Genomic DNA, 24,335 nt, shown 5'->3' with positions numbered 1-24,335 from the left:
ATAAAATGGAACAGTTAAGGCTTGAAGTTCATTCCCTCTGCTACAGCACACAGTGAAAAGTTTTATTAATTTGGCACGTCTCATTTATGTAACATTAAAAAATATAAATGGTTCTTATTTTCTGTTTTATATCACATTTCAAGTTCCTGGATTTTTTACTAAGGGGAGGGGGGGCATTTACTGAAACAATTACCTCCCAAAATAAAGAGCAGAATTACAAACTACTCTGTCTATTCTAAGTGCGACCTCTAGAGGAGAAATGGCCAAAGTCTGTATTCTCAAGGGCCACTCTGTAAACCACACAGCAGTCTAGGGGCCAGAATAAATTTTGCCACCCAAACTGGCTTCCTTGGGAGCGGTGAAACTCTGTAACAGAGCTGCCATTGACTTTGCAGTTCTCAGGCGCAGAATTACATGCTATGTACAAAATAAATTTCTTTATTACTTCCATCTCAAAACAATTTGCCCTTATAAATGAAACTGTGGGCATACTTTTTTAAAAAACCATGCTTGGGGCCTTATGGTTCTGTCCCCAGCTTGTTTATGTCCCAAATGGGTTATCTTACCTCCATATTTTTGCAGAAAGTTGCATTGGTTCCAAAGAGAATCTGGCATTGCTCATCTGCGCTGTAGTGCATTCCTGGAAGTTTGTAAGGAAGTCGCACAACATAACGGCTCCGTGGGTCTGTTACCAGTAAACAGGTGCTAACTTTTGACCTGAAGAGATAAAACATATTTTGAAGGGCATTGTGAGAGCATTGCTCTATTTCATCAAATGACTGTATTTTCACAATATAATGGACTTCCAATTTAGCAACCTCTTCAAAACATGCCTCCCAACAGTGTACTACTATGTATACTGTAAAGGGAATTGGGGGTTGCTCGTGCGTAAGGGGGCTGCTGCTCTAGGCAACGTTGTCTGGCTAAACCTTTCCCTGGCTGGACAGCCCTTTCTCCATGGCTGTGTCAGTCGCTGGCAGAATCCGTCAGTGGGCGTTTTCTGAACTTCTTCCAACATAAAAATTCTTTGACCCCAAGTCTCCTCCTAGCCTCTCTGCGCGGAAGTCTTCTGCGCAGAGTGGGCGTGGCCAGCGGAGGTCCTGGGCTCTCCCCGCTGGTCTCTGTGGAAGAGTCTTGGAGCCATCTCTCCGAAGTCCTTCCCTGCTCCCCTTTCTTCCTGGTGTCACGCCGATTTCCTTCCCCAAAGGAAGTGTTCTCTCTCTCCCTGCTGGTCCCTTCTCCTGCATTGTTGGGGAGCCTTACCTCCACTCTTGGCTCCGATGGCAGTTCCCTGACATATACGTACTACCTCCTTTTTAAGTGACAGCGTGCTATGAAACTGTGGTATGTATTTGATTTGTAAAAAAAAAGGTATACAACACTGTTCTGGTCCATAATGAGTGCTTAAAGAGGCTTATATTGAAAATCTACAGGACAGAATTAACAGCATCAATATCACAATAAAAATGAAAATATCAAATATCAGATTCCCATGACAAAATGTGTTGGCTACAATCCAGAGAGTTAACCGTGAAATTAATGTTCTGATGGATTATGGTCTCAGAAAGGGATTATAATGGAGCTGCTAAAAGGGGGGAAATAGTTATAATCTTATGAAGGGTTTTGGGTAAACTTTGGTTCCAGTTCAGACCTTCCCCAAATTCAGAATTGGGAAGAAATTGGCAGAAATTCTAAGAAACAAACTAGGCACAATGATAAAAATGTGACTACCACAAAAAATGACAATCATGTGTCCAGCTTTGCTCTCCTTCTCCATAATATCTAGTAGAAAACTTATCTTATGACATCACAACATTCTATATTTTCCTACCTCTACTCCAGACCCTTGGCTGCCAGCAGTGAAAGCTGGGAAAGTGCATAATTTTGTAATGCCATGATATAAGTTTTCTACTAAGTGTTATGGAGAGGATGGGAGAACTAAGACTCATGGTATATCTTATGCCAGGTTTGGCCCAAAGAAGAAGAATCACTCACGAATGTTACATTTCTCTATTACTTTCATGGCAACATTGCAAAAGCATAGAGCTGGATTCTTCATTCAAACCAACATATTTCAGTTGTCACAAAACACTGGCAAGGTTTGATTTGAAAAGGACAGCAAAACTGGGATTCTTGTCAAGAAGCTGTCAAGGTGCTGAAATATGGGTATCATAACGTTTCTGATCTCCTGCCAGTAATGTCTGCAAAACCCAGGATTCAAAGGAGACAGCTTCCACCTTCTGGCACCCACCATTGAAAATTGTTCATCATTTCTGCAGAGAAGACAAGAGACTGGTGTCTTGTGATTCAAAGGCTTTGCTGACAACAGCATTCTTACTTGAGAAACTTTTCAAGGTCATCACGACTGCAGGAAGACCAGGATAGGTCACTGGGATTCCTTCCCTTCACCCATTCTCCGGACATGATGTGAGATCTTCCAGCACAGGACAAGTGGTCATCATCATGGCTCATCCCCATGCTGTCAGAGAAGAAAAAGAAACAAGTAAACTAATACTGTGAATGGGACACTTCCATTTGCAGTTTCTCAATTTCAGTTTCAAAAAGTAACAATATATTGGTTATTTCTAAGAGATGGCAGATTTGAAGTACTGGAAAAGAGTTTTTCAGCCAGATAATCCCAACTGTGGCTACACTACAGTCCCATAGACTGGCTTGCATGCTGGTACCACTCAACTGGCAGCAATGTCTTCATGGATTTCCCATTCTTGTGGAACTGCCACAACATTCCCCCTTGACTCCGGTCCCAATTCTGCCAGGATAGACACCTTCAGCTCTACATTATCAGAAATGAGAATCTAGCTGTTTCAGGGCTCCCTACGCACAGCAGTGTCACTCGGATCAGTGATCCAGGATGCAGAACTAAGGATTTCTGTCTGTCATTGCTAGCTTAATGGATAGAAATCTTTCAGTTTCAGCCAGGTAAGTAACTCTACACAGGGTACAAGGCTAATACCTGGCAATCACAAGGTACAATGGAAGAGTGAACACAGAAGCCAATGGCCTCAAATGGCGCCTTTGTGTAAAGACCTGGACACAATGCAAGGCTCTGTACTTAAAGGAGCACCAGATTTAACTGCAGTAATTAGCTGTAAAACCACCTTCAAAAACTTGAAAGTGAGATCACACTGAGCACATTTACCTAGATGGAAAATGAAAACTTGTACAGCAACAAGAAAACCAGGCAGGGAAACAACCTATCCCTTCTTCCAAGTGTAAATGGGATTGTCCCCTTGTAACCTCACAACAAATGGGCTGTGAATAGGATCAGGCTGAGAAATAATGGCTGGCCTAAGACCATCCAATGACCTCATAGTTGAACAGTGATTTGAACCCAAGTCTCTCTGCTCTAAGTCCAACGGTCTTCCCACTGCTCCTGGGTTTTTGTGGCCACAATTATGCCCAATTATGGAATGGCATTAATGCAATTGTTAGGTTAGTGGGCTGCATCTGACTTTGTAGGTCTGGAGTAATCTGATAATAGCCAATAACCAAGTTACAGGGAAATGCATGTAAAAGATCTACATTGGCTCCCAGTACGTTTCTGAGCACAATTCAAACGGCCCTAAACAGCCTCGGCCCAGTATACCTGAAGGAGCGTCTGCACCCCCATCGTTCTGTCCGGACACTGAGGTCCAGCGCCGAGGGCCTTCGGGTGGTTCCCTCACTGCGAGAAGCAAAGCTACAGAGAACTAGGCAGAGGGCCTTCTCGGTAGTGGCACCTGCCCTGTGGAACGCCCTCCCATCAGATGTCAAAGAGATAAACAACTACCTGACATTTAGAAGACCTCTGAAGGCAGCCCTGTTTAGGGAAGTTTTTAATGTGTGACATTTTAATGTATTTTTAATCTTTGTTGGAAGCCACCCAGAGTGGCTGGGGAAACCCAGCCAGATGGGCAGGGTACAAATAAAATTATTATTATTATTATTATTATTATTATTATTATTATTATTATTATTATTATTTAAAACAAAACTGCTTCTTAATGGCTGATGGTCTGTGTTGTGTGTTTAGGAATAACTGTTCTTTTCAATGCAGCGAAGGGCCCACAAACCTTACCTAACAATGCAGCACCCTTGCAACTGAGGTCATGTAATCCTTGCCTCCAATGAGCTGCATTTTAAAGGGAATTCTGGGAAAGCGGCTCCTCTGAGCCACTTTACAAAGGTCTCCGTCTTTTCCTCACATCTGTTCATGCCTAAAAGGCTAAAGCGAAGGGGGGCGGTTTGTCAGTAATTGCCTTTGTGCTTTGAGTTGGGATGCCTTCATTCAATCAGCATATATATTCTCACGGCTATGCATGTAATTAAAAATGACTGTTAATCAGTGCTGGTAGCTAGCACTTGCTGCTTTAAAATAAAATAATGAACAAATACGAATAAATAACAGAGCAAATTTCCCATTCACTCCTCATTGAAATAATTCCAGAAATAGCACATTTGAAAATCTTTCCAGAGATCACAGGTCTGAAGTTTTTGGTATGAAATACACTCATCCTTCTCCCCCTTTGGAAAAACTAGTCTTAGATATTCCCATAGGGAATTTCCTAAAACAGAATAGAGGGGATTTTTATTTTTAAGGGTCTGTTAAACAGGAATATTGTAATGAGTCCCTGCTTTCTCTTGTCACACATTCTTCTTCTTGTACAAGCCTCTTCATAGTTAATCTAAGCAAGAGTAGCGAAAATGGTAGGAAGTCAGCCATATGCAGCTGCTAGAAAGGCTAGAAACAATGGGCAGATGTCAAGGTTGAGACTATTGGATCAAATCAGATTAACATTCTTAGTTAAAGTAATTTTTTTACATTCAACCCATTCACCCTTGAAATCAAAAGAAAGTGTGTCCTATATCACATACAGGCTGGCTCATGCATGCATAAAGCACAACTTGTCTGTGCAAAGAAGCTACCTCACAGATCAAACACAGGCACAACTTCATTATAGTGGTACCTCGGCTTAAGTACTTAATTCATTCTGGAGGTCCGTTCTTAACCTGAAACTGTTCTTAACCTGAAGCACCACTTTAGCTAATGGGGCCTCCTGCTGCTGCCGCGCAGCCAGAGCACAATTTCTATTCTCATCCTGAAGCAAAGTTCTTAACCCGAGGTACTATTTCTGGGTTAGCGGAGTCTGTAACCTGAAGCATCTGTAACCTGAGGTACCACTGTATATAGTTTTAACTAATTCATGCATGGTTTTTCCGGGGGACAGGACCGTTTTTCTAGCTCTTACAGCAGTGCAACAAAGCTGGAAAATGTACATGCCATACTCTGGTGAACGTACAAAACGGGGACCAAGCTGGACTTGTAAGCTTATCCAGGACTTATACCTTCTGTGGAGTGCAACATGGGAGCAAGGAAGAGACCCTGCTGAGTATCCATGCCCATTATCACATGTGCCAACTACCCTGCCCCCAGCACCTGTGAGAATGGCCAAAGACCATCTTGGATGTGAGTCCAGGAAGACTTGCTCACTACCTTACAGGCCTTTTCCTACCTGGCCTGGGAGGGTGCGGCTCTGATTGATTCCAGCGGGAGAGGGGGGTTGTTGTTGTTACTGATATTTTGTATCTTTCTTTTAGATGGTGATGATGATGATTGATTTGTATACCACTCTCATCCAAAGGTTACAGGGCGGTTCATAACATAACAAAATGAAAATGTAAAATACACAATAAAACTAAAACAAACCTACAACCCCCCCCCCCAAACACATTTAAAAGGCCATAGTATGATATATGTGGAAATTGTTTAATTTGGCTGTGTACATTTTGATGTTTTATTTATTGTTTATGACTACGTTTGTTATGTTTGTAATTATGTAAACACAATTTCATGTTGTAAGCCACCTTGAGCATGGTTTTAACTATGGAAAGGTGCATAAAAATAAAGTGATCTATGTTTGTATGTATGCCTCCAGGGAGAGGGCCTTTGCACACAAATCTGTATGTGTGAAGGCTTCCATGCAGCCTGCAACTCTGCACAGTTGCAGTTCCATGTTGTGTGGAAGCCTTTGCATGTACTGCTGTACGCAAAAATCCCCCCTTGCAGACATTCATCCTGTATGCACGAGTGCCACTGGGTTGGGCTAGTCGGAATGGATCTGAACCCTGCTCTTGTTGCTGTATATGCAAACGATAATGTCTGAATAGGACTCTTGTGGTCCAGAAGCTGGGCTTCAGTGCTCTACCTGCCTTATCCTCCCTATGGAGTAATACACCCCCCCAAGCAACTACATGGATACACTATGCAAATAAACAACATGCACAGTATTTGCTTAACTTATGTCAGTTAACCCAGTCAAATAACTTAGCCTTTCTTTGTGCAGAATTTGGAACTGGTTAGCGCAGCGCACACACAAGTCTAGCTACTGCCCTGAGGCTTTGACCAGAACTCCTGTTAAAAATTGATGGGAGCCTTCCCAGTGATTACGATGCAGAAGAACATTCTTCCCAATGAAAACTCACAAATAGTTACATAAGCCCTTCTTCTTTGTCCCATTAAAGCTGTATTTTCCCCCTTAGGGTCATTGCAGATTTCCATCCAATGCCACAAGGCCATTTTCCCACCCCAATAAAAGTTTTATGGTGAGCTGTGTTGAAACATCTACTTTTTGGGCCAACGTGCCAAGAAAAACGTGAAGCATTGCTGAAGCTTCCTGAAGGACAAAAGAGCTGCAGCTCCACCTACGACGCATCCTGCTGTTGGTGCAAGAGCCAAGTATGATGCAAGTTGGAAGTTGCCTTTCCAATGCAGAGACCCCCCCCCAGTTTTTTGTGTGTTTTTTTTACTCACTCTTCAGTCCTCAGTGGACTTGAATGTTAGGAATTTTTATTGGTGTTTCATACTGAAGCTGCAACACTGGAAGAAGGCCAGTTGCTAAACTGATTCAATATGTTAAAAGTGTTTCGGCTCTGAAATGCCTAGCCCGGCAAATCTTCAGGCACCCATGCGTGAGAAAAGAAGCAATGAAGGAAGGGCCCTGGTTTAGAAGAAGAAGAAGAAGAAGAAGAAGAAGAAGAAGAAGAAGAAGAAGAGGAGGAGTTTGGCTTTGATATCCCGCTTTATCACTACACGAAGGAGTCTCAAAGCGGCTAACATTCTCCTTTCCCTTCCTCCCCCACAACAAACACTCTGTGAGGTGAGTGGGGCTGAGAGACTTCACAGAAGTGTGACTGGCCCAAGGTCACCCAGCAGCTGCATGTGGAGGAGCGGAGACGCGAACCACTACACCACAGAAGCTGGAGTTTGAATTGGGGGTTGTCTCTGGTGCTAATTCTACTCAGAGCAGACGCGCTTAAATTAATGGACATAACTAATGTAGGTCCATTAATTTTAATGAGTCAGTTCTGAATAGAACTAGCACTGGATACAACCCTTGGAACCTCACAGGAGGAGGCTGAGGGGCTCCTTTCCAGGACTGTGCCTGCTTAGCATCCTCAGGCATAAAAGGAAAATGGGACATGCAGCAGTGTCCCCTGTGACTTACAGACATACAGTGGTACCTCGGGTTAAGTACTTAATTCGTTCCGGAGGTCCGTTCTTAACCTGAAACTGTTCTTAACCTGAAGCACCACTTTAGCTAATGGGGCCTCCTGCTGCTGCCGCGCCGCCAGAGCACAATTTCTATTCTCATCCTGAAGCAAAGTTCTTAACTCGAGGTACTATTTCTGGGTTAGCGGAGTCTGTAACCTGAAGCGTCTGTAACCTGAAGCGTCTGTAACCTGAGGTACCACTGTATAAGGCCTCTGGATTGCCTAGGCCTAATTTTCATTACTACCGGACTGGTTTTCTTTCCTTGCCTGGTCAGGAAAGCAGAGCTTCCAACTAGGGATGTCAAAAACAGAAGTTGCTGATCTTTCCTTATTTGCCCCATGTCCAGAATGGAAATCAATCCAGTGAATACAATGCTTTCAGTCTGTAAATGTTACATAAGTGATTACGTCCCCCCATTTGTATTTTGTTTCCTCTGCACTGAAATGGAACAGAGTAACAACAACATAATTTTACGAAAAATTCTATTTGCTGTGTTGAAGTGAGACATAGCGGCCAGTTCAATAGGCTTCTGTGTGTGGAATGGTAGGGTGGCAGCCATCTTGCCCTTCACCTCAGGAAGAAAAATGTATTGGATCGCCTCTGCTGCCAACATAATATGATGCCTACAGACAGGTGTTTTGACACATACTAAGAGTAAAGAAACTCAACCCCACTCTAATGAATTAATCTCTCTCCATTGCCTACAAGCATGCAAAATGGATATTTTATTCATCAGGAGAGTGCTTCCTCAGCAGGTGCCAGCTTCCAAGCTCTGTTGTAATCCAACAAACGTTATGCGCAAGTCCATTTGCTAGCAACAAAATCCTCCAGCTCAAGAAGTCTAACACCAAAAGGGTATGAAATTTCAGCTGTGTCCATGTCCCAACTGCTTTTGCCTGCCCATCAATGGTATTTCTACTTCCTTTTGAAGTGAGAAAGGCTGCATTCCAGTTGACAGCCCCTCATAGTTCCCAGCTTTCCATTATTACTCGTATCAGAGCAGCTGGGAAAGATAATTCAAAATCCTAGAGCCATTTGGCTTGGCTGCTCCATAAACTATTTTAGAAGTGCATTGTGCAGTCTTCTCTGCCTTCTCCACAGGGAGAAGGTGACAGAAGAAATTGTAGGTGATGGCTTGGTATCAAAGCAACTCCAAAACAAGACATACTGTATAAGATGAATCCAAAATTGAAATTGGCAAGCAGCGGTGGGTTGCCTGTTTGCCTATAAAACTCAGAGCTAATGAAATCAAGTTATTGTATAATAACATAAGAGAATGAATAAGCCACTTGAAAAGAGATACCTTTGTTTCGGAAAACATTTGTTGGAACGTATTGATATTAAGTTGAATTACAGTGTAAGACGAGGGAAGCTGACATATCTTGAACAACAGACACATTTTGAGGGTATTAAGTTGTAAATGGATGGGATCTTGCATATCTTCTAAGTCAGGGGTCAGCAAACTTTTTCAGCAGGGGGCCGGTCCACTGTCACTCAGACCTTGTGGGGGGCCAGACTATATTTTGGGGGGAAATAATGAACGAATTCCTATGCCCCACAAATAGCCCAGAGATGCATTTTAAATAAAAGCACACATTCTACTCATGTAAAAACACCAGGCAGGCCCCACAAATAACCCAGAGGTACATTTTAAATAAAAGGACTGTAAAAACACATTGATTCCTGGACCGTCCGCGGGCCGGATTTAGAAGGCAATTGGGCCGGATCTGGCCCCTGGGCCTTAGTTTGCCTACCCATGTTCTACGTGATACCATCATGTTGGAGTTTGGTATCAGAGCGCAGAAATATATTGTCTGGTAAGACTGCTGGTTGAAAGAATAAAGAAACTTAAGATTTATTACTTCTGGCAAACAAAGCCATTGTGGGTGCAAGCTCAAATATGGCCATCATGGAGACATGAGGTTATAACAAAAAGAAGTCTAACACTAACTGACTCAGGGGAGAAGCAGGAAGGAAGTAAAAGCCCAAGGAAAGACAATTTACATGTACTCAAGAAGGAATTGCCAAGAGAAGAATAGATTGCCTCTCTGTCCATTGCCAGTCCCCCCTCTTTCAGGTAACTTATTGCAAACATTGTTGCTTTACTCCCAATATATCATAGGTATGTTTTTCAGTAAGTCCTGCATGCACTTCTGTTCATATAGTCGAGATCTTCTGCACAAAACTGCTTTGGCAAGCAAAAAACCAAACCAAACCAAAAACAATGAAGGGTAAAAAAGCATAAGCAGGAGAATAAACTAAAAGCTACTTTAGGTGTACCCAAGGGTTTCGCTACACCTAGCTGGATTTTTGAACTATCTCCCCTCAAACATCAGGCCAACGCGGTATCACCAACTGCTTCTAAAAGGGCCTTTAATTCCAAAAGCAATTTGCCATGTGGCAAGTGGGGTCACTTTGGAAAAAAGCAAACACAAGTCCAAAGCGTCCACAGAGTTACCTGCACAGTTCTGTCCATATCCTCTCCTCTGCCTGCCAACACAAATAACAATTTGCCATAGAAGGCAATAATGAAGGGTGTGCCCAAATAGTGGATCTGAAGGTCAGATGTGCTCCAGGCACCCCCAGAACAAATGTAGCTGCTTGTTAATTCTGGGATAGTATCAGTGCCAGGAACACATATCCCCTTTCAGATTTGTTGTTTGGACACACCCTTCTCTACTGGCTTCTATGGCAAATGGGGGCTACTATTAGTGATCAGAAGATAGCTAATGAATAATGGTTGGCGGATGTGTAGATGTCTGCATTACATCCTAATAGTCAAGCAATCTACCTTCTTTTCTTTTCACCACGATTTGCAGCAACTGTTGCCCTCTAGCATCTTATCCAGTTGCAGGTGGGAAGTGAATCTGGTGACTTCTGTATTCCATGGGGAACAAGTTTCCCCAATTCTACCCCCTTCCTCTAAGCTTTTCCTGAAATATGTGTCCAACATTCCCAGCGAAATGTCCCAGTGCCAGAAAAATAGCATTGTTTATAAGCATCTTGCAGAGTTTTACTTCAACATACTGGAACTGTGTGGAAAATGCGAGGAGTGCTGAGACATTTCGAGAAACCTAGCCAAAATAATCTTAGTTTAATCAACAGCACTGCAGCTCAGCTGTCTACCCCCACTTGGGCTCATTCTGCTGAGTAAGCCAAAGACACACAGAATAGCTAGGCTATAATGAGCTGGCAAAGCTTACAGATGTTTTGTGCCAAGATGGTTCTGGTTCAATCCATCATGGCCTTTGTTGGCAGTAATCTCCTTTGCCCAATGACGCAAACCCAAGTAGAGCAGGAATGCTCTCCGTGCAACTGTTTGCAGAGTGTGCATACTGCAGATGCAAGTCAAGTTAGCATGTGCAATGGGTAAAGATGCATGCCTTGTTTCTCAAGGAAAGCAAATCTTACATATATACGTGTGGATGTTTAATTGAAGCACCGTGGCTTCTGTAGTCCCAGCGGTTTAGCAGGTTTTCCTGGTTCTAAGGCCAGCAGCTGAAGAGCATGCATGAAAGAAAGGGATTATTTGCTCATTACATTGCCTTGCAGTTTCCCCAAGTTGTTCTATGATTAGGCAGGCACACACAAAAGACACAGAGGTGGATAAAGGGAAATATGGGTAGCTGGGATTTACTGCATGAGACTGAAAAGTGGGTGGTGAAGTGTGGAGTTAGTGCAGCCTGTGATTTCACACAAGATTCATGATCCAGGCAATTTTAGCATTGGCCTCCCCCATTTGCCACAAAGATCTAAACCTCAATGGCCTGAAGCCAACAAAAGAGAAAGACTGGGCTATATTCAATGGGGGAAATGAAAACAAATGAGAGGGAGGGCCATGGCTCAGTGGAAGAGCATCTGCTTTGCATGCAGAAGGTCCCAGGTTCAATCCCCGGCATCTCCAGGAAGGGCTAAGAGGGAACTCTGTCTGAAACCCTGGAAAACTGCAGATAGTCATTGTAGATAGTACTGTGATACAAGGTATGACTGTATTCCCAAAGTCAGAATGCATCCTGGGTCTTAACTAGGGTGGCCAGCTGAGAAAGAGGACTGACTCAGTATAAGGCAATTTCCTTTGTTCCAATTGATGGGATTCACCTAACCAGCCTTGTCAGCGGAGACCCTGTGCAAGGAATCCCACTTGTGCAACTGGATTTTCTCCTCTCTCCTCTCCTGCACCCACACAATTGGTTTGGGGGCAGCACTTGGCGAACCACCCCCCTGAACAACACAGAAGGGGGGCGGGTTAATTTCATCTGGCAAGCTGAAATGCTTGTGCAATCAGAATGATTAGCAAAGTATGATGTCATGAAATGCATTCTAAATAAATAATTAGAAAATAAATCAACAGATGGTGATAAGAAGCACCCAAGTGGCAACTTTACATTAAACGCAACCCGGATGCCATTGTCAGAGTGATGATATCTGTGGAGTTTGCAAATGTCACCCTGAAATATGAAGCCACAGTGTAAAAAAAGAACCAAATGTTGTCTTTTTTAGTGTTGTCAAGCTGAGCACAGAGTACAAATGAACTCTGAAAATGTGTTTCCATTGTTCTATGGGTAAAATAATGAATAATTAAAAGGACAACAAATATGCTACCCTAGATGCGCAGTGGAAATAGCAGAAAATCAAAGTAGCACATGGGCAGAGACAGGGTACTCAAGAGGTTTCCCAGGCATGGGTAATAATAATAATAATAATAATAATAATAATAATAATAATAATATATTTATACCCCGCTCATCTGGCTGGGTATAGTGCAGTGGAAAGAAGTGAAGTGCAGTGGAAAGACCTCAAACTAACCTATCGTTTTAAGGGAATATACAGATGTCAAGAAATGGCAACTCCCAAAAAAGGAGTGTACTGGAGGAAGGGCGGCAGCAGGGCAGGGCAAGTCAGGGGGAGACTCACCTCTGTTCCAAACTCTGTTCAACTCAGTCACGTGGCCTAACAACCCAGAGGAAGCTATACCGGCATAAGGGGTAGTGTAAGTCAAACTACTTTAAAGGCTTGTTTTCCTTCTGCCAGGCTCTGACAGTAGCCTTGCTATCAAATGAAGTTTGGAGTAACAGTAAATAGCACTGGCATAATCTACCTGGCTCTGTTCCTAGACAGAATCTGTAATAGAGGTAAATTGTACCGGCATGATTTGCCCTGGCGTAAGTTATGTTGGCTTCCTATAAGTTTGGATTGCTCTGTTAGTTTGTTATTGCCACTTCAAATGCCTGTTCTTAGGAACCTTAACATATTCTGCCAGCAGAATTTCTGCAGTATGTGTCTTTGGAAATCATAGTTAAAAGGGGAGTTACTGCATATCATATTATCAATGCAGAATCATGTATCTCAGAAGGAGATTCTAGTTTTTGTTTTTCATGCAATGACAGCCATCTGTAAGTGCAAACTAAAATCCATAACATACCTCTAGGGGAAACATGAGGGATTTTTTGTTTGTTTTAAAACAAACATCCCTAAGTTGTCGTCATGACATTCCAAAAATCCTCTCTCTGGCCTGCTTCATTATTTGGCTTAACGTCTGCAACGTAGCCTGTGCAACGCTGAGTGAAGCCAGCAACCAGGAAACCTAAAGAAAAGAAATGGCCACCAGCCAGTTTGTTGTTTGTGGTGGCCAAGATACCGGAATCTCCCTCCCATTTATTCTGGGCTGTTCCAAGGGTCCCTTGTGAAATATTTCAATTTTTTAATATGTATTACAGGCAAATCTCTGCACTTCACACATCTGGATAATTGCTTTTTTCGACTTCCTGCTTGGGGAATTGAGAAAACTCACTTGTGTGCCCACGTTCTATCATCTCCAGCTTGCACACACAGGTTGTGTGCAGCGGGATGTAATTTGGTACAGGCCTCGTAACTGCTGGAGACAAGTCGCTCTCAGGGCTTGTGTTTGTGTTCTGACATCTTTCTCTGCTCCTACAGACTTCTGCGTGAACAAAGTCTTCCAGACACAAGCTCCCTAAGCTCTCGTCTGAACCTTCAGTTCAACAAGATGCATCAGAAATGGCAAGCTAATGAAAGGGGTCCCAGCGGTCCCATCTCCTGGGAGTAAGAAATAATTACACAGTGATGAAAGTGGGGAGGGGAGAGAGATGGCAAATGAGATTGTCCGATTCAATATGCTCCAAAGGCAGTTGAACTAAGAATAAGGCTTGGAATGTGTGTTGCCTAAACCCAAGGTCCCTGCAGTCTGTTGCTGGAGGGTGAAGGCTTGTGCTGGAGTGTGGAGATTAACAGGCAGGAGGCTTTGCTCTTTTGAGCAGGCATTGGCAGAATGCTTGTCCTGTGGCATTTAATACTAGGCCTAGACAATCCAAAGGCTTCACGTTGCTGGCAACTGCAGGGACAGATGTTGCGTGTCTCTGTTCCCTGATTCTATGCCTGATGAGGACGGTCCATGTAGGAATGTCAGAAAATTCAGTTGGAAACAGAAACAGGAATGGAAATTGCCACAATTCACATGTTTGTCTGAGGTCAGAAATGGAAATCGTGCAAGCAAAAACAAGCAGCATTTGCTATCAATTTTTTTTTTAGTTCACAAACATTATGTAAATAATTATGTTTATTTTGGCCATAGCAGATAGCAAGATGAATAATGTAGGGTTTAGTGGAAGCTGGACTGTAGTGGGTGGGAAAGAGTGCTGGTTGCAACAAACACAGGGCAGGATAGAAATCACTACTTCCTTACATCCCTATCTGAGTGCAGTGATTGCAGTAATTTAGATACATTTCCTTACAAGCAAAATTGGGATAGGAGTTTAGAGATGGTTCCTGATAAATGTGTGTGGGAGGGTGCACCCACAGTCTGGGGTGCTTAAATAGGTTAGTTTCAAACTTTAGAATGTCCTTTCCACAACCTTAGGTCCCTAGATATTGTTGGACTACAACTTTCATTATCCCCAGCAAACATGGTCAATGTTTAGGGATGATGGGACTTGCACAGGAGACTTGGGTTTGCAGAAGACTGCTTTAGACCATGGCATTCCTCTGCTCTACATGAAGATATTTGTGTGCAAGCCTCAGGGCAGGAAGGGTACCCATCAGAAGTTGCATGGAACCATGTAGTTTTTTCCTTCTCTTTCTTGGCCAATAAAACATTCTGTAAAGTTTATGGGCTCATTCCTTTTTATTGCAAATTCACAATGATCTGTGCTCATTATGCTATTGGAGTGGTCATACACAGTCCCGCTTTCAATACCATTTGCACCTGCAAAAGTTTTTAGGCAGTCACACTGTTTCATTTCCACACAGTGCATATGCTGCTACCTCCTGCCAAATTCCCATAACTTTCTATACCACAAATGTTCTGGTCTATTTTTGTTCTGCTTGTGTTGCGCTATAGCCCTCTCCGGACAGCAAAAACATGTTAGCACAGGGGAAGCATCAAAGAGCAACCAATAAAGCAGAATAAATCCACCATTAATCGCTATTACTGTGTCAATAACATCTTGCAGAATACACCCACAATAAAACAACAGTCTGGAGGGGCCCTTTGTCCATTATTCTGTCTAGACAAAGGAAAATAGTTTAAATCCGTTTTCAAATGCATCTAAATAACACCATTATCTGGTGCTGCCTAACTAAAAAATCTGGATTTCCAAATCAATTAACCATAGCACCACTAAATGCAGGCTCCATGAACAGAAGCAATATACCAGTTTGTGGGGATAAGACAGCAAAGGATTGTATCTTCTCCAAACTCTGCTTTTCAGGAGCATCAAGAGGAAGAGTGTTGAAAGAATGGTGGACTATAAAGTATATTGGACCAAAATAATGTGGTTCTTTCTCACATGTTTCTGTGCCTGCCTCCATTCTGAAAACCATTGTCAATGGACTTCCTCTTTATCTTAACAACTAGTAATGTGGATGCTGGATTTTCACAAACTAGCTGGTTATGAGTGTTTTCATATGTTACTAAATACCACCTGTGCACACTCGCCTGCTTTAATTGCCGGAACTGGCAGTGGTACAGGTGCCATATAATACCCGTTCTGCATTTGTAAGAACTTAATCATTTAGTGTAGTAGCAGCTGCACTTGGGAACTCCCTGCCTATTGAAATCAAGCAGACGCCTTCCCTGTACTCTTTTTGGAGCCTGCTACCCAGATGCTTAAAAGCTGAGGTAATTTTAATCTAATTTAGTATTTTAACTTTTGTATGGTTGTTATTTTCCCCCTCGATTTTATTGTTCTATCTTTCTGTAAACCGCTTTAAGGTTTTTTACAATCAAGCAGTGTATAAATTGTATGAAATAAATAAATAAATAAATAAATAAATAAATAAATAAATAAATAAATGGCCTTCCAAAAATCCAGCTTCCATAGGAGGCGGGTTTTTTTTTTTTAAAGAACAGGGTTGAAAGAAAGAAAGAAAGAAAGAGAGCAATGTGAGAATCTATAGTTTCAATACACAAGGAGATGTTTCATGTATATACTAATCCACTCTCTAATGGATTCATTCATTAGAATAAACCCTGCCTGAAACTTTTTATAAAGCAGCTGTCTGTAGCAATGTTTTTGCAGTAAATCCAAGCAACACGAGTGGAGGATTTCAGAATCCGACACATCAATTAGTAAGCTCATTCACTCTTTCCACAGTGTAACAGCCGAGGTTGTTTGTGAGTGCCAAAACTGAAACTTTGATCTGAACAGACATCATTTGTTTTTCCTCCTGTCAAGCAGCAATACATCTTACCCTTTTAACCCACACCAGGAAGCTCTACCAAGAGATTTTGCTGAAAGCTACAAATATGGAAGATTAGGTATTTTTGGCAAAGAACTTTGGGGGGAGGATACCTAACTTTTCATCAGACATAATACATGTGCTGAATTATGTTTCTCCATTGGAATTTCTGGGTATATATATATATATTATCTTATTTTTATCTTATTTATCTTATTTATTTATTATATTTCTATACTGCCCTTCATCCAAGGATCGCAGGGCATTTTACAATATAGAAACAGAAAAACACATAACATAGTAACCAACAAAAACAATAAACCCACCTCACAGTTTAAGAGGCCATAGATTGTTTAATTGGCCAAAGCCAATTGTAGAGGAACATTTTTTGCCTGACACCTAAAGATATGTAATGAAGGCACCAGGTACAAACAAGAACATAACCATACTACAGATATAAGCATACTGTTATGAGTTGTAGGATGTGGGTGGGTCTATGTGCCTGAGTCCCCTTCTAATTCCTGGATCCAGCACAGTTTCATTTTCTGGAATAGCCAGGTTAGCTTCATGGTGAGGTAATGGCCCTCTAAGCACAGGCCATTAAGGTAACAAGGGAAGTGGCTCCGAGACAGATTTCAAATGGGTGTGCTGATGCAGATCTTCACTCGCCCCTCCTTTTTTGGTGAGGAGGGGGCACACCATTTTGTGGTTTGCCTCAGGTGCCAAAATACCTGCCTCCAGGTAAAGTTACTACAATAACATATGGGACTGCCTTGCAAGATGGTTTGCAAACTGCAGAATGCAGTGCAGAATGTAGTGGCCAGACTGATAATGGGCCCCAGCCAGTCTGGCCACGTATGACCAATTCTGGACCAAGTGCGCTGGCTAATTATTCATTTCCAGGCCCAGTTCAAAGTGCTGGTTTTAACCTATAAAGCCATGCACAACCCCAACACTTGGCTGACAAGTACCTACCCAGATCCCGAGATTAATGGATTGATTATTAATTTTTTACCAGCATCTGTCTAACTGGAAGTTATGAGAGTGGTGTTTCAGGTTTTTGTGGAATGGTGTGGTTTTAGTATAGTAAACTTAATGGTTGTGTGTCCTTGCTATATTTTTATTTATATTCTGTATGTTTTAAACTGCCTGTACGCCACATTGAGACTGTTTTGTAAACCATGTCTAAGAAATCTAATAAATAATAATATTGATGATGGTGATGATAAATGCGGATTCTTCAGAAGCTGGAAAACTACTGAGCTAGTTTCTGCAAAATCTTTTTGACACAGAACAATGGTGTTCTCACCCTCCAACTCAAAGATTAGTGTGTCGTTAAGGTTGAGAATTGATATAACAGCCTGGTTCATATGGTTCAAATAAAAACAAGGCTTCCCATCATTCACTTCTGTTGAAACCATTCCCAGTTTGGCTCAGCCGCCTTTCAGTGTCAACGGAAGGGGAACAGGACATTCGTTTTCATCTTGTCAAGTCTGGTAGGAGTTGAAATATTTCCTGTACCTGCCCCAAGTACTCCATCAAGAATTGAGAAGCCACGTATTTCTTTTTACAGTTACTGAACACTATCAGGTACAATAAGCCTCAAAAGCATTATGATTATTATGAGTGGAGTTCATTTTTACATGAAGGCATGATGTTGAACCCCATACAAACGTCACCCACTCCTTTAAGTATTCAAAATATGTATTTGGGTAAAAGTTGCTTCTAAACTCAGCAAAGATTTTCTTCTTCTTAAAGATTCACTTTAAAGCAAATATTGGTTATTAAAAGGTAATGCATCATCAGGACCATGCAAACAGTAAAAATGTTTGCAGATCTGTGTCCAATGATTTCTTTTGAGGGTTTTTCCCTTCCTCCCTTTTCATTTTAGCTTTTGTGGTATGCAAGTGTATGAGTTTAAAATAGAATCATTGATTCTTTTTCTGACCTTTTGCAGAAGTTCATAAAGTCAGTCCTGGGACTTCTGAAGAAGGTTCGTGGGAAATGTAGCTGAAGGGACAATGTTGGAAGGACAAATGCAAGAATCATTCGCTGTGTGACTTAAGGGGTTAATTCTGTTACTGGTCTGGCTGACAGAGGACTCTGATTGTCTGGAGGTTCTAGTCATTTGGAAGGGAGAAGATGGTTGAGATTTGGCAGGTGACAGGAGGGAGAAGGAGATTTACCTCAGTTTGTGTGGTTGAATATGTCTCCCTGCTCTCAATTAGGCCTGCAAATAAGTTTATACCCTATTCTTGTTCAGTTTGTTATCAGGAAAGTTTATTTTCTCTGGACTTCATCAACTTTATTCTAGTTGTTCTGCTAACAGACAGAAGAGGAATTCCCAACCTCAAAATCCATCTCTTCCTTCAAGCTGTTGGTTTAGCACAGATGTGGGGAGCCTTTGGCCCTCCAGATGTTGCTTAACTATAACTCCCATTATCCCTGGCCATTGACCAGCACCCATAGCTTAGCACCTCAGTCTGCAATCCTAACCAAGGGTGTGATTCTGTGCATGCTTTCTCAGGGATAAGCCCCTTTGATCCCTTTGCTTCTGGGTAAACATACATGCAATTAGATTCCATGTAGATTCCATGTAGTTGCTCTTCATTCCTTTGCTCACCAAAAGTGTGCTGGACTCAATGTTCAGAGCCCCACCCCCATAATGTTGTGCAGCATCATGCACAGGCCCTCTCAATGCTCCAGAAAAGGTGGCACCTCTAGCTCACCACCAGTCACTTGTAGGGATGGGATACGTATCTGATGCCGTCTGCTGCATCATCATAATCATCATCATCACCACCACCACCACCACCATTATTATTTACTCATTTCCAGCAGGTCCCAGATACAAAATTAAAAACAGTTTAAAGAGATTACAATCACAGGAATAGAGGGGCCCCTGAAAACACACATTTCAGGTGTCAAAGGCCATAGTAAGGCAAACGTATCTGATGAACATTTTCCTAAACCATTTTCCACCATCAATAAGCCTGCTCACATACAAGGAGAAATCTGAGCTATCAGCTTCTGCAGTTGCCCAATTGGCAACTATTTCTGTTTCCTTGGCGTTCATCCCTGAAGACAACAAAAAATAGTTTGCAGTCTCATGGGGCATGTGCACTGATGATTTCATAAATAATATTGCATCTGCTTTGACATTCTGTGTTGCAATAATCCTTGCAAACTTTATAAAATAAATATCCTCCTTAAAAGCATCTTCTTCTTCTTTGGCAATCACTCATAGCCGAGGAAGATTGGTGGCGCTGTGGTCTAAACCACTGAGCCTCTTGGGCTTGCAGATCAGAAGGTTGGCGGTTCGAATCCGCAAAACGGGGTGAGCTCCCGTTGCTCTGTCCCAGCTTCTGCCAACCTAACAGTTCAAAAGCACGCCAGTGCAAGTAGATAAATAGGTACCACTGTAGCGGGAAGGTGAACGGCGTTTCCGTGCACTCTGGTTTCCATCACAGTGTTCTGTTGCACCAGAAGTGGTTTAGTCATGCTGGCCACATGACCTGGAAAGCTGTCTGTGGACAAACGCCAGCTCCCTTGGCCTGAAAGCGAGATGTGCACCGCAACCCCATAGTTGCCTTTGACTGGACTTAACTGTCCAGGGGTCCTTTACCTTTACCTAAAAGCATCTACTCCACTGATGTATAACTACTGAAATTCTTTATCCTTAAGCTCAACGTACATAGTCATTTTTATCAGTGGAAAACCAATGTGAGTTGCTTTTGTGTAAATATAAACTTCATCTATAATAAATGTTCTACTATCGATTGTCAGAGTGTACATTAGCAATGTACAAAAGCATGCTTAAGAAATGTTGCTGTTCTTCTGCTGGTCTTACAGAAACTCCTTTGCCTTTTCTTAGAATTCCTTAAGGCAATTCATCTAAAGGTGGGAACTTTCAAAATGACCTCGAATATCAAATCGCTAAAATCCAGAGACCGCCTTGGGAAATGTTGGACTAATTTTACTAGTTTCACTGAAATATTTGGTTTTCTTTGGAAGTTCACTTACGCTTTGCTTAAGAAATACTCACTACCATCCAGTCACAACAAATATGAAATTTCACTAGGAATACTAGCTGCTGCAACAACAGCAGCAATCCATAACCTGTATGGACAACCCTAGTCACAACACCTTCAGACACAGCTGCAAATATAATGGTGACCTCTTACTTGTGTCCCAATTCATGAGCAATGGTAAATGCCAGGTTCAGCCCATTGTCTTCTGCAAGAACACACTTCCTCTTCGCACTGCAGATGCCTCCAAGATAGGCAATTCCTGTAAAAGATAATGAAGGGTTCCATCAGTGCCAGCAAAAGCAGCTCATGCTCACAAACACGTTGAAGCAGCTTGTCATAAGAAATAAAATTATGAGTCATTAAGGAATAATACTGAGCAATTTGCTCACAGATTGCTCCAAGGAGGAGGTGCACCAGGATGGAAATTCAATGCCAAACAAGGAGGGGTGTGACAGAGGTATATAAAATCGTGAACAATCATCAAAACAGTAAGCAGAGAGAAGTTACTTTAAGACAGGTGGCTAAACTGTAGCCCTCCAGATATTGCTGGACTATAGTTGCCATCATCCCTGACTGTTGGCAATGAGGATGAGGCTGATGGAAGTTCAACATCGGGAGGGTCGCAGGCTATCCGCCCCTGCTGTGAGGATGCTAGGACTTGGGATTTAATGAATCTGAATGGAAGCAGGTTCAAGGAAAATGAAAAGGAAGCACTTTCTTGGTGCAAGTATCAATGGCTGTTAATATTTATTGCCACGTGACACTGTAATGTTACTAGGTAAAGTGGCTTTTTCTTTTAAAATCAAGTTCACAAATACAAGATGGGTGACACCTGGCTTGAGAGCAGTACATGTGAAAAGGATCTAGGAGTCTTGGTTGACCACAAACTTGGCATGAGCCAACAGTGTGACGTGGCAGCTAAAAAAGCCAATGCAATTCTGGGTTGCATCAATAGGAGTATAGCATCTAGATCAAGGGAAGTAATAGTGCCACTGTATTCTGCTCTGGTCAGACCTCACCTGGAGTACTGTGTCCAGTTCTGGGCACCACAGTTCAAGAAGGACACTGACAAACTGGAATGTGTCCAGAGGAGGGCAACCAAAATGGTCAAAGGCCTGGAAACGATGCCTTATGAGGAACGGCTAAGGGAGCTGGGCATGTTTAGCCTGGAGAAGAGGAGGTTAAGGGGTGATATGATAGCCATGTTCAAATATATAAAAGGATGTCACATAGAGGAGGGAGAAAGGTTGTTTTCTGCTGCTCCAGAGAAGCGGACACGGAGCAATGGATCCAAACTACAAGAAAGAAGATTCCACCTAAACATTAGGAAGAACTTCCTGACAGTAAGAGCTGTTTGACAGTGGAATTTGCTGCCAAGGAGTGTAGTGGAGTCTCCTTCTTTGGAGGTCTTTAAGCAGAGGCTTGACAACCATATGTCAGGAGTGCTCTGATGGTGTTTCCTGCTTGGCAGGGGGTTGGACTCGATGGCCCTTGTGGCATCTTCCAACTCTATGATTCTATGATTCTAAGATGGATAAAAACTGTTGATACATACTGTAGGTCTATGATAGCTGGGAATGGAAGCCAAATGTTCAGATGTAGTCTAACTTTGTTTTTATTTTTATGTAAAATCAAAATTACAAACGAAACAAAACAAAATAATCAAAGTTACAGAACATAGCAAGTCAGGCTAGTCGTAGGAAATTGGGGGCTTAATTGGCTATTTACGTATAAGCGACAATAATTACAGGCTGATCCTGCCCTTGAGTCAAAAGAGACTAGACCTCTCACTAAATTTCAAGGATTTATTAAATCTGGGTCATCTAGGCAGAGAACTGGTATCCGTTATAAATTCATATAATCATAGAGTTGGAAGGGACCACAAGGGTCATCTAAGTACAACCCCCAACATAGGGTTTGAACCCACAATTATTACGGTAAGTCTCATGTTCTACCAACTGAGCTATCCCAGGTCTATCATTTATAAGGAACTTCTTCATATCTCTAAAGGCTCATTAGAAGGCTTTAAAGTTACCTGCGTGAAGGACTTCCGCTTAGATGTCCCTAAGTGGAATGCAATATGGACACCTACAATCTGTAATCAACCTTAACTTATGTAAGGGAATATTCCTTAAAAATTCAGCACAGGTGGCACTGTACTTCTGTGCAGTTTCTCATATGATTTCAAATACCCCACAGGTTGTTGTGGTTGCAGTAGCAGAGGAACATTTTCCCACTTCCAATGGGAATGCACTCTGGCATCTAAATTTTGGACTGACTTTTTTAAAGATATATTTTAAAAAATTAAATTTTCCATTCAGGCCTACCCACAACTTGCCCTTTTGAATCTGTGGGATGATCAAACAGCAACTTTCTGATTTAAGGAACTTCTTATATGGATGTTGGCTGCAGTGATAACTTATTTGGTCCAGTACATAACTTAAACTCCCGTTGTGGTTCGAGAAAATGTAGACTGGCTACTGCAGTGAAAATAACTCACAAATTACACATTTCCAAGGGTAAGGAAGATGACATTTGGTGAGATTTCCTTTATGTGTCATAATCTAGTCTCTGTGACATTATTGACTCTCTCTTCATCTGGCAAATACAACTGTACTCTTACGTTTTGTAATATTGATTATGCCTTTTAAAAATAAAAAATAAAAATCTAACTTTGATTACTAGATGCTGCATAAAAGGTAAAAGGTAAAGGACCCCTGGATGGTGAAGTCCAGTCAAAGGCGACTATGGGGTTGCGGCGCTCATCTCGCTTTCAGGCCAAGGGAAGTGGCATTTGTCCACAGACAGCTTTCCGGGTCATGTGGCCAGCATGATTAAACCGTTTCTGGCAAACGGAACACCATGACAGAAGCCAGAGCACATGGAAATGCCATTTACCTTCCCGCCACAGCATTACCTATTTATCTACTTGCACTGGTGTGCTTTTGAACTGCTAGATTGGCAGGAGCTGGGACAGAGCAATAGGAGCTTACTCCATCGCGGGGATTTGAACCACTGACCTTCCGAACGGCAAGCCCAAGTTGCTGCATAACCAGCACCAAAACATGCTCAGAGGCTGCAATTGCTGCAGGGTAGGATATGTGTAAATATTTTGCACAGCCAGCCCAAAAGCCTGTTCTGACATGTAGACTCATAATCAAATGGAACATAGGCCTGCAGTTGCCACAGACTGTTCATATAATTGACAACTTAAGCCTAGTATTCTGTTGGCCAAAAGTGGTCAAATCAAATTTCTCATGGAAGTCCACAAACAGGGCACACTAGAGCAATCTACCCTCATGCCCAGCTCTATCACCTGCTGATAATACCTAGCATCTGGTGTTCAGAAGAGCATCAGCTGTCTGAACATAAAACAGTTTTGGTATTGACTCTGTCATAGCAATCAATCAACTTCTATTCACATAGTGATCCAGTATATGATGGAAATAGTCACTTCCACTCCAATTTTCAAAAAGGAACTATCCTTTATTCACTGTGCTTTCATTACCTCTCTGGGTACCTGCTTCCAAAAGGTTTCATAGGTGACCTTTTAATGAAAGCTAGGTAAACACTTCAGGCATGTATGAACAAAACATGCACCCATCTAAAGTTTTTTGTTTTGTTTTTTACTTTAATTAGGACCTTATTTAATTGTAAAGGGGGGAACTAAAGCCCACAATCCTTCAATAGCAGCTTTAATTATTTCAAGCTTAGTTTCCCTACCCCCAGCTAAGAGACAAGAGATCTATTTACTTGCAATAAATGTTTCTCCCACACAGAGGTGGCCTGGGGTTCAGTTGCCTTTAATAGAGAGAGACAATGGATCCAGCTGCACTATACAGGGGCCATTCTCATCCAGTTCGTTTATAAGGTTGTTGTTGTTTAATTCAATGTAACATAATAACATAGAATTTATCTTATGAACCGCCCTGAAATCTTTTGATGAAGGGTGGTAAAATAATAATAATAATAATAATAATAATAATAATAATAATAATAATAATAATAATAATAATATAATAAATATATTCCCCCCCTTACCAGTGGCAACTTTC

At 42.0% G+C, this 24,335-nt stretch overlaps 1 protein-coding gene across 2 annotated transcripts in view; it reads right to left on the bottom strand.

The window, feature by feature from the left end:
• Nucleotides 1–24,335, bottom strand: part of ADAMTS17 (ADAM metallopeptidase with thrombospondin type 1 motif 17) — a 174,230-nt gene that overhangs the window by 69,758 nt on the left and 80,137 nt on the right. For both annotated transcript variants that reach the window (XM_053364884.1, XM_053364885.1), the window contains exons 8-10: nucleotides 20,434–20,539; nucleotides 2,339–2,479; nucleotides 567–717 (exon numbers count right to left, since the gene is read on the bottom strand). In XM_053364884.1, the coding sequence (XP_053220859.1) occupies nucleotides 567–717; nucleotides 2,339–2,479; nucleotides 20,434–20,539 (398 nt within the window). The remainder of the gene's footprint in view (nucleotides 1–566; nucleotides 718–2,338; nucleotides 2,480–20,433; nucleotides 20,540–24,335) is intronic.

Source organism: Podarcis raffonei, chromosome 14 (genome assembly GCF_027172205.1).
Source record: "Podarcis raffonei isolate rPodRaf1 chromosome 14, rPodRaf1.pri, whole genome shotgun sequence".
Lineage (NCBI taxonomy): Eukaryota > Metazoa > Chordata > Lepidosauria > Squamata > Lacertidae > Podarcis > Podarcis raffonei.
The sequence above is the reverse complement of the archived record's forward strand: the minus strand, read 5'-3'. Positions and strand labels throughout refer to the sequence as shown.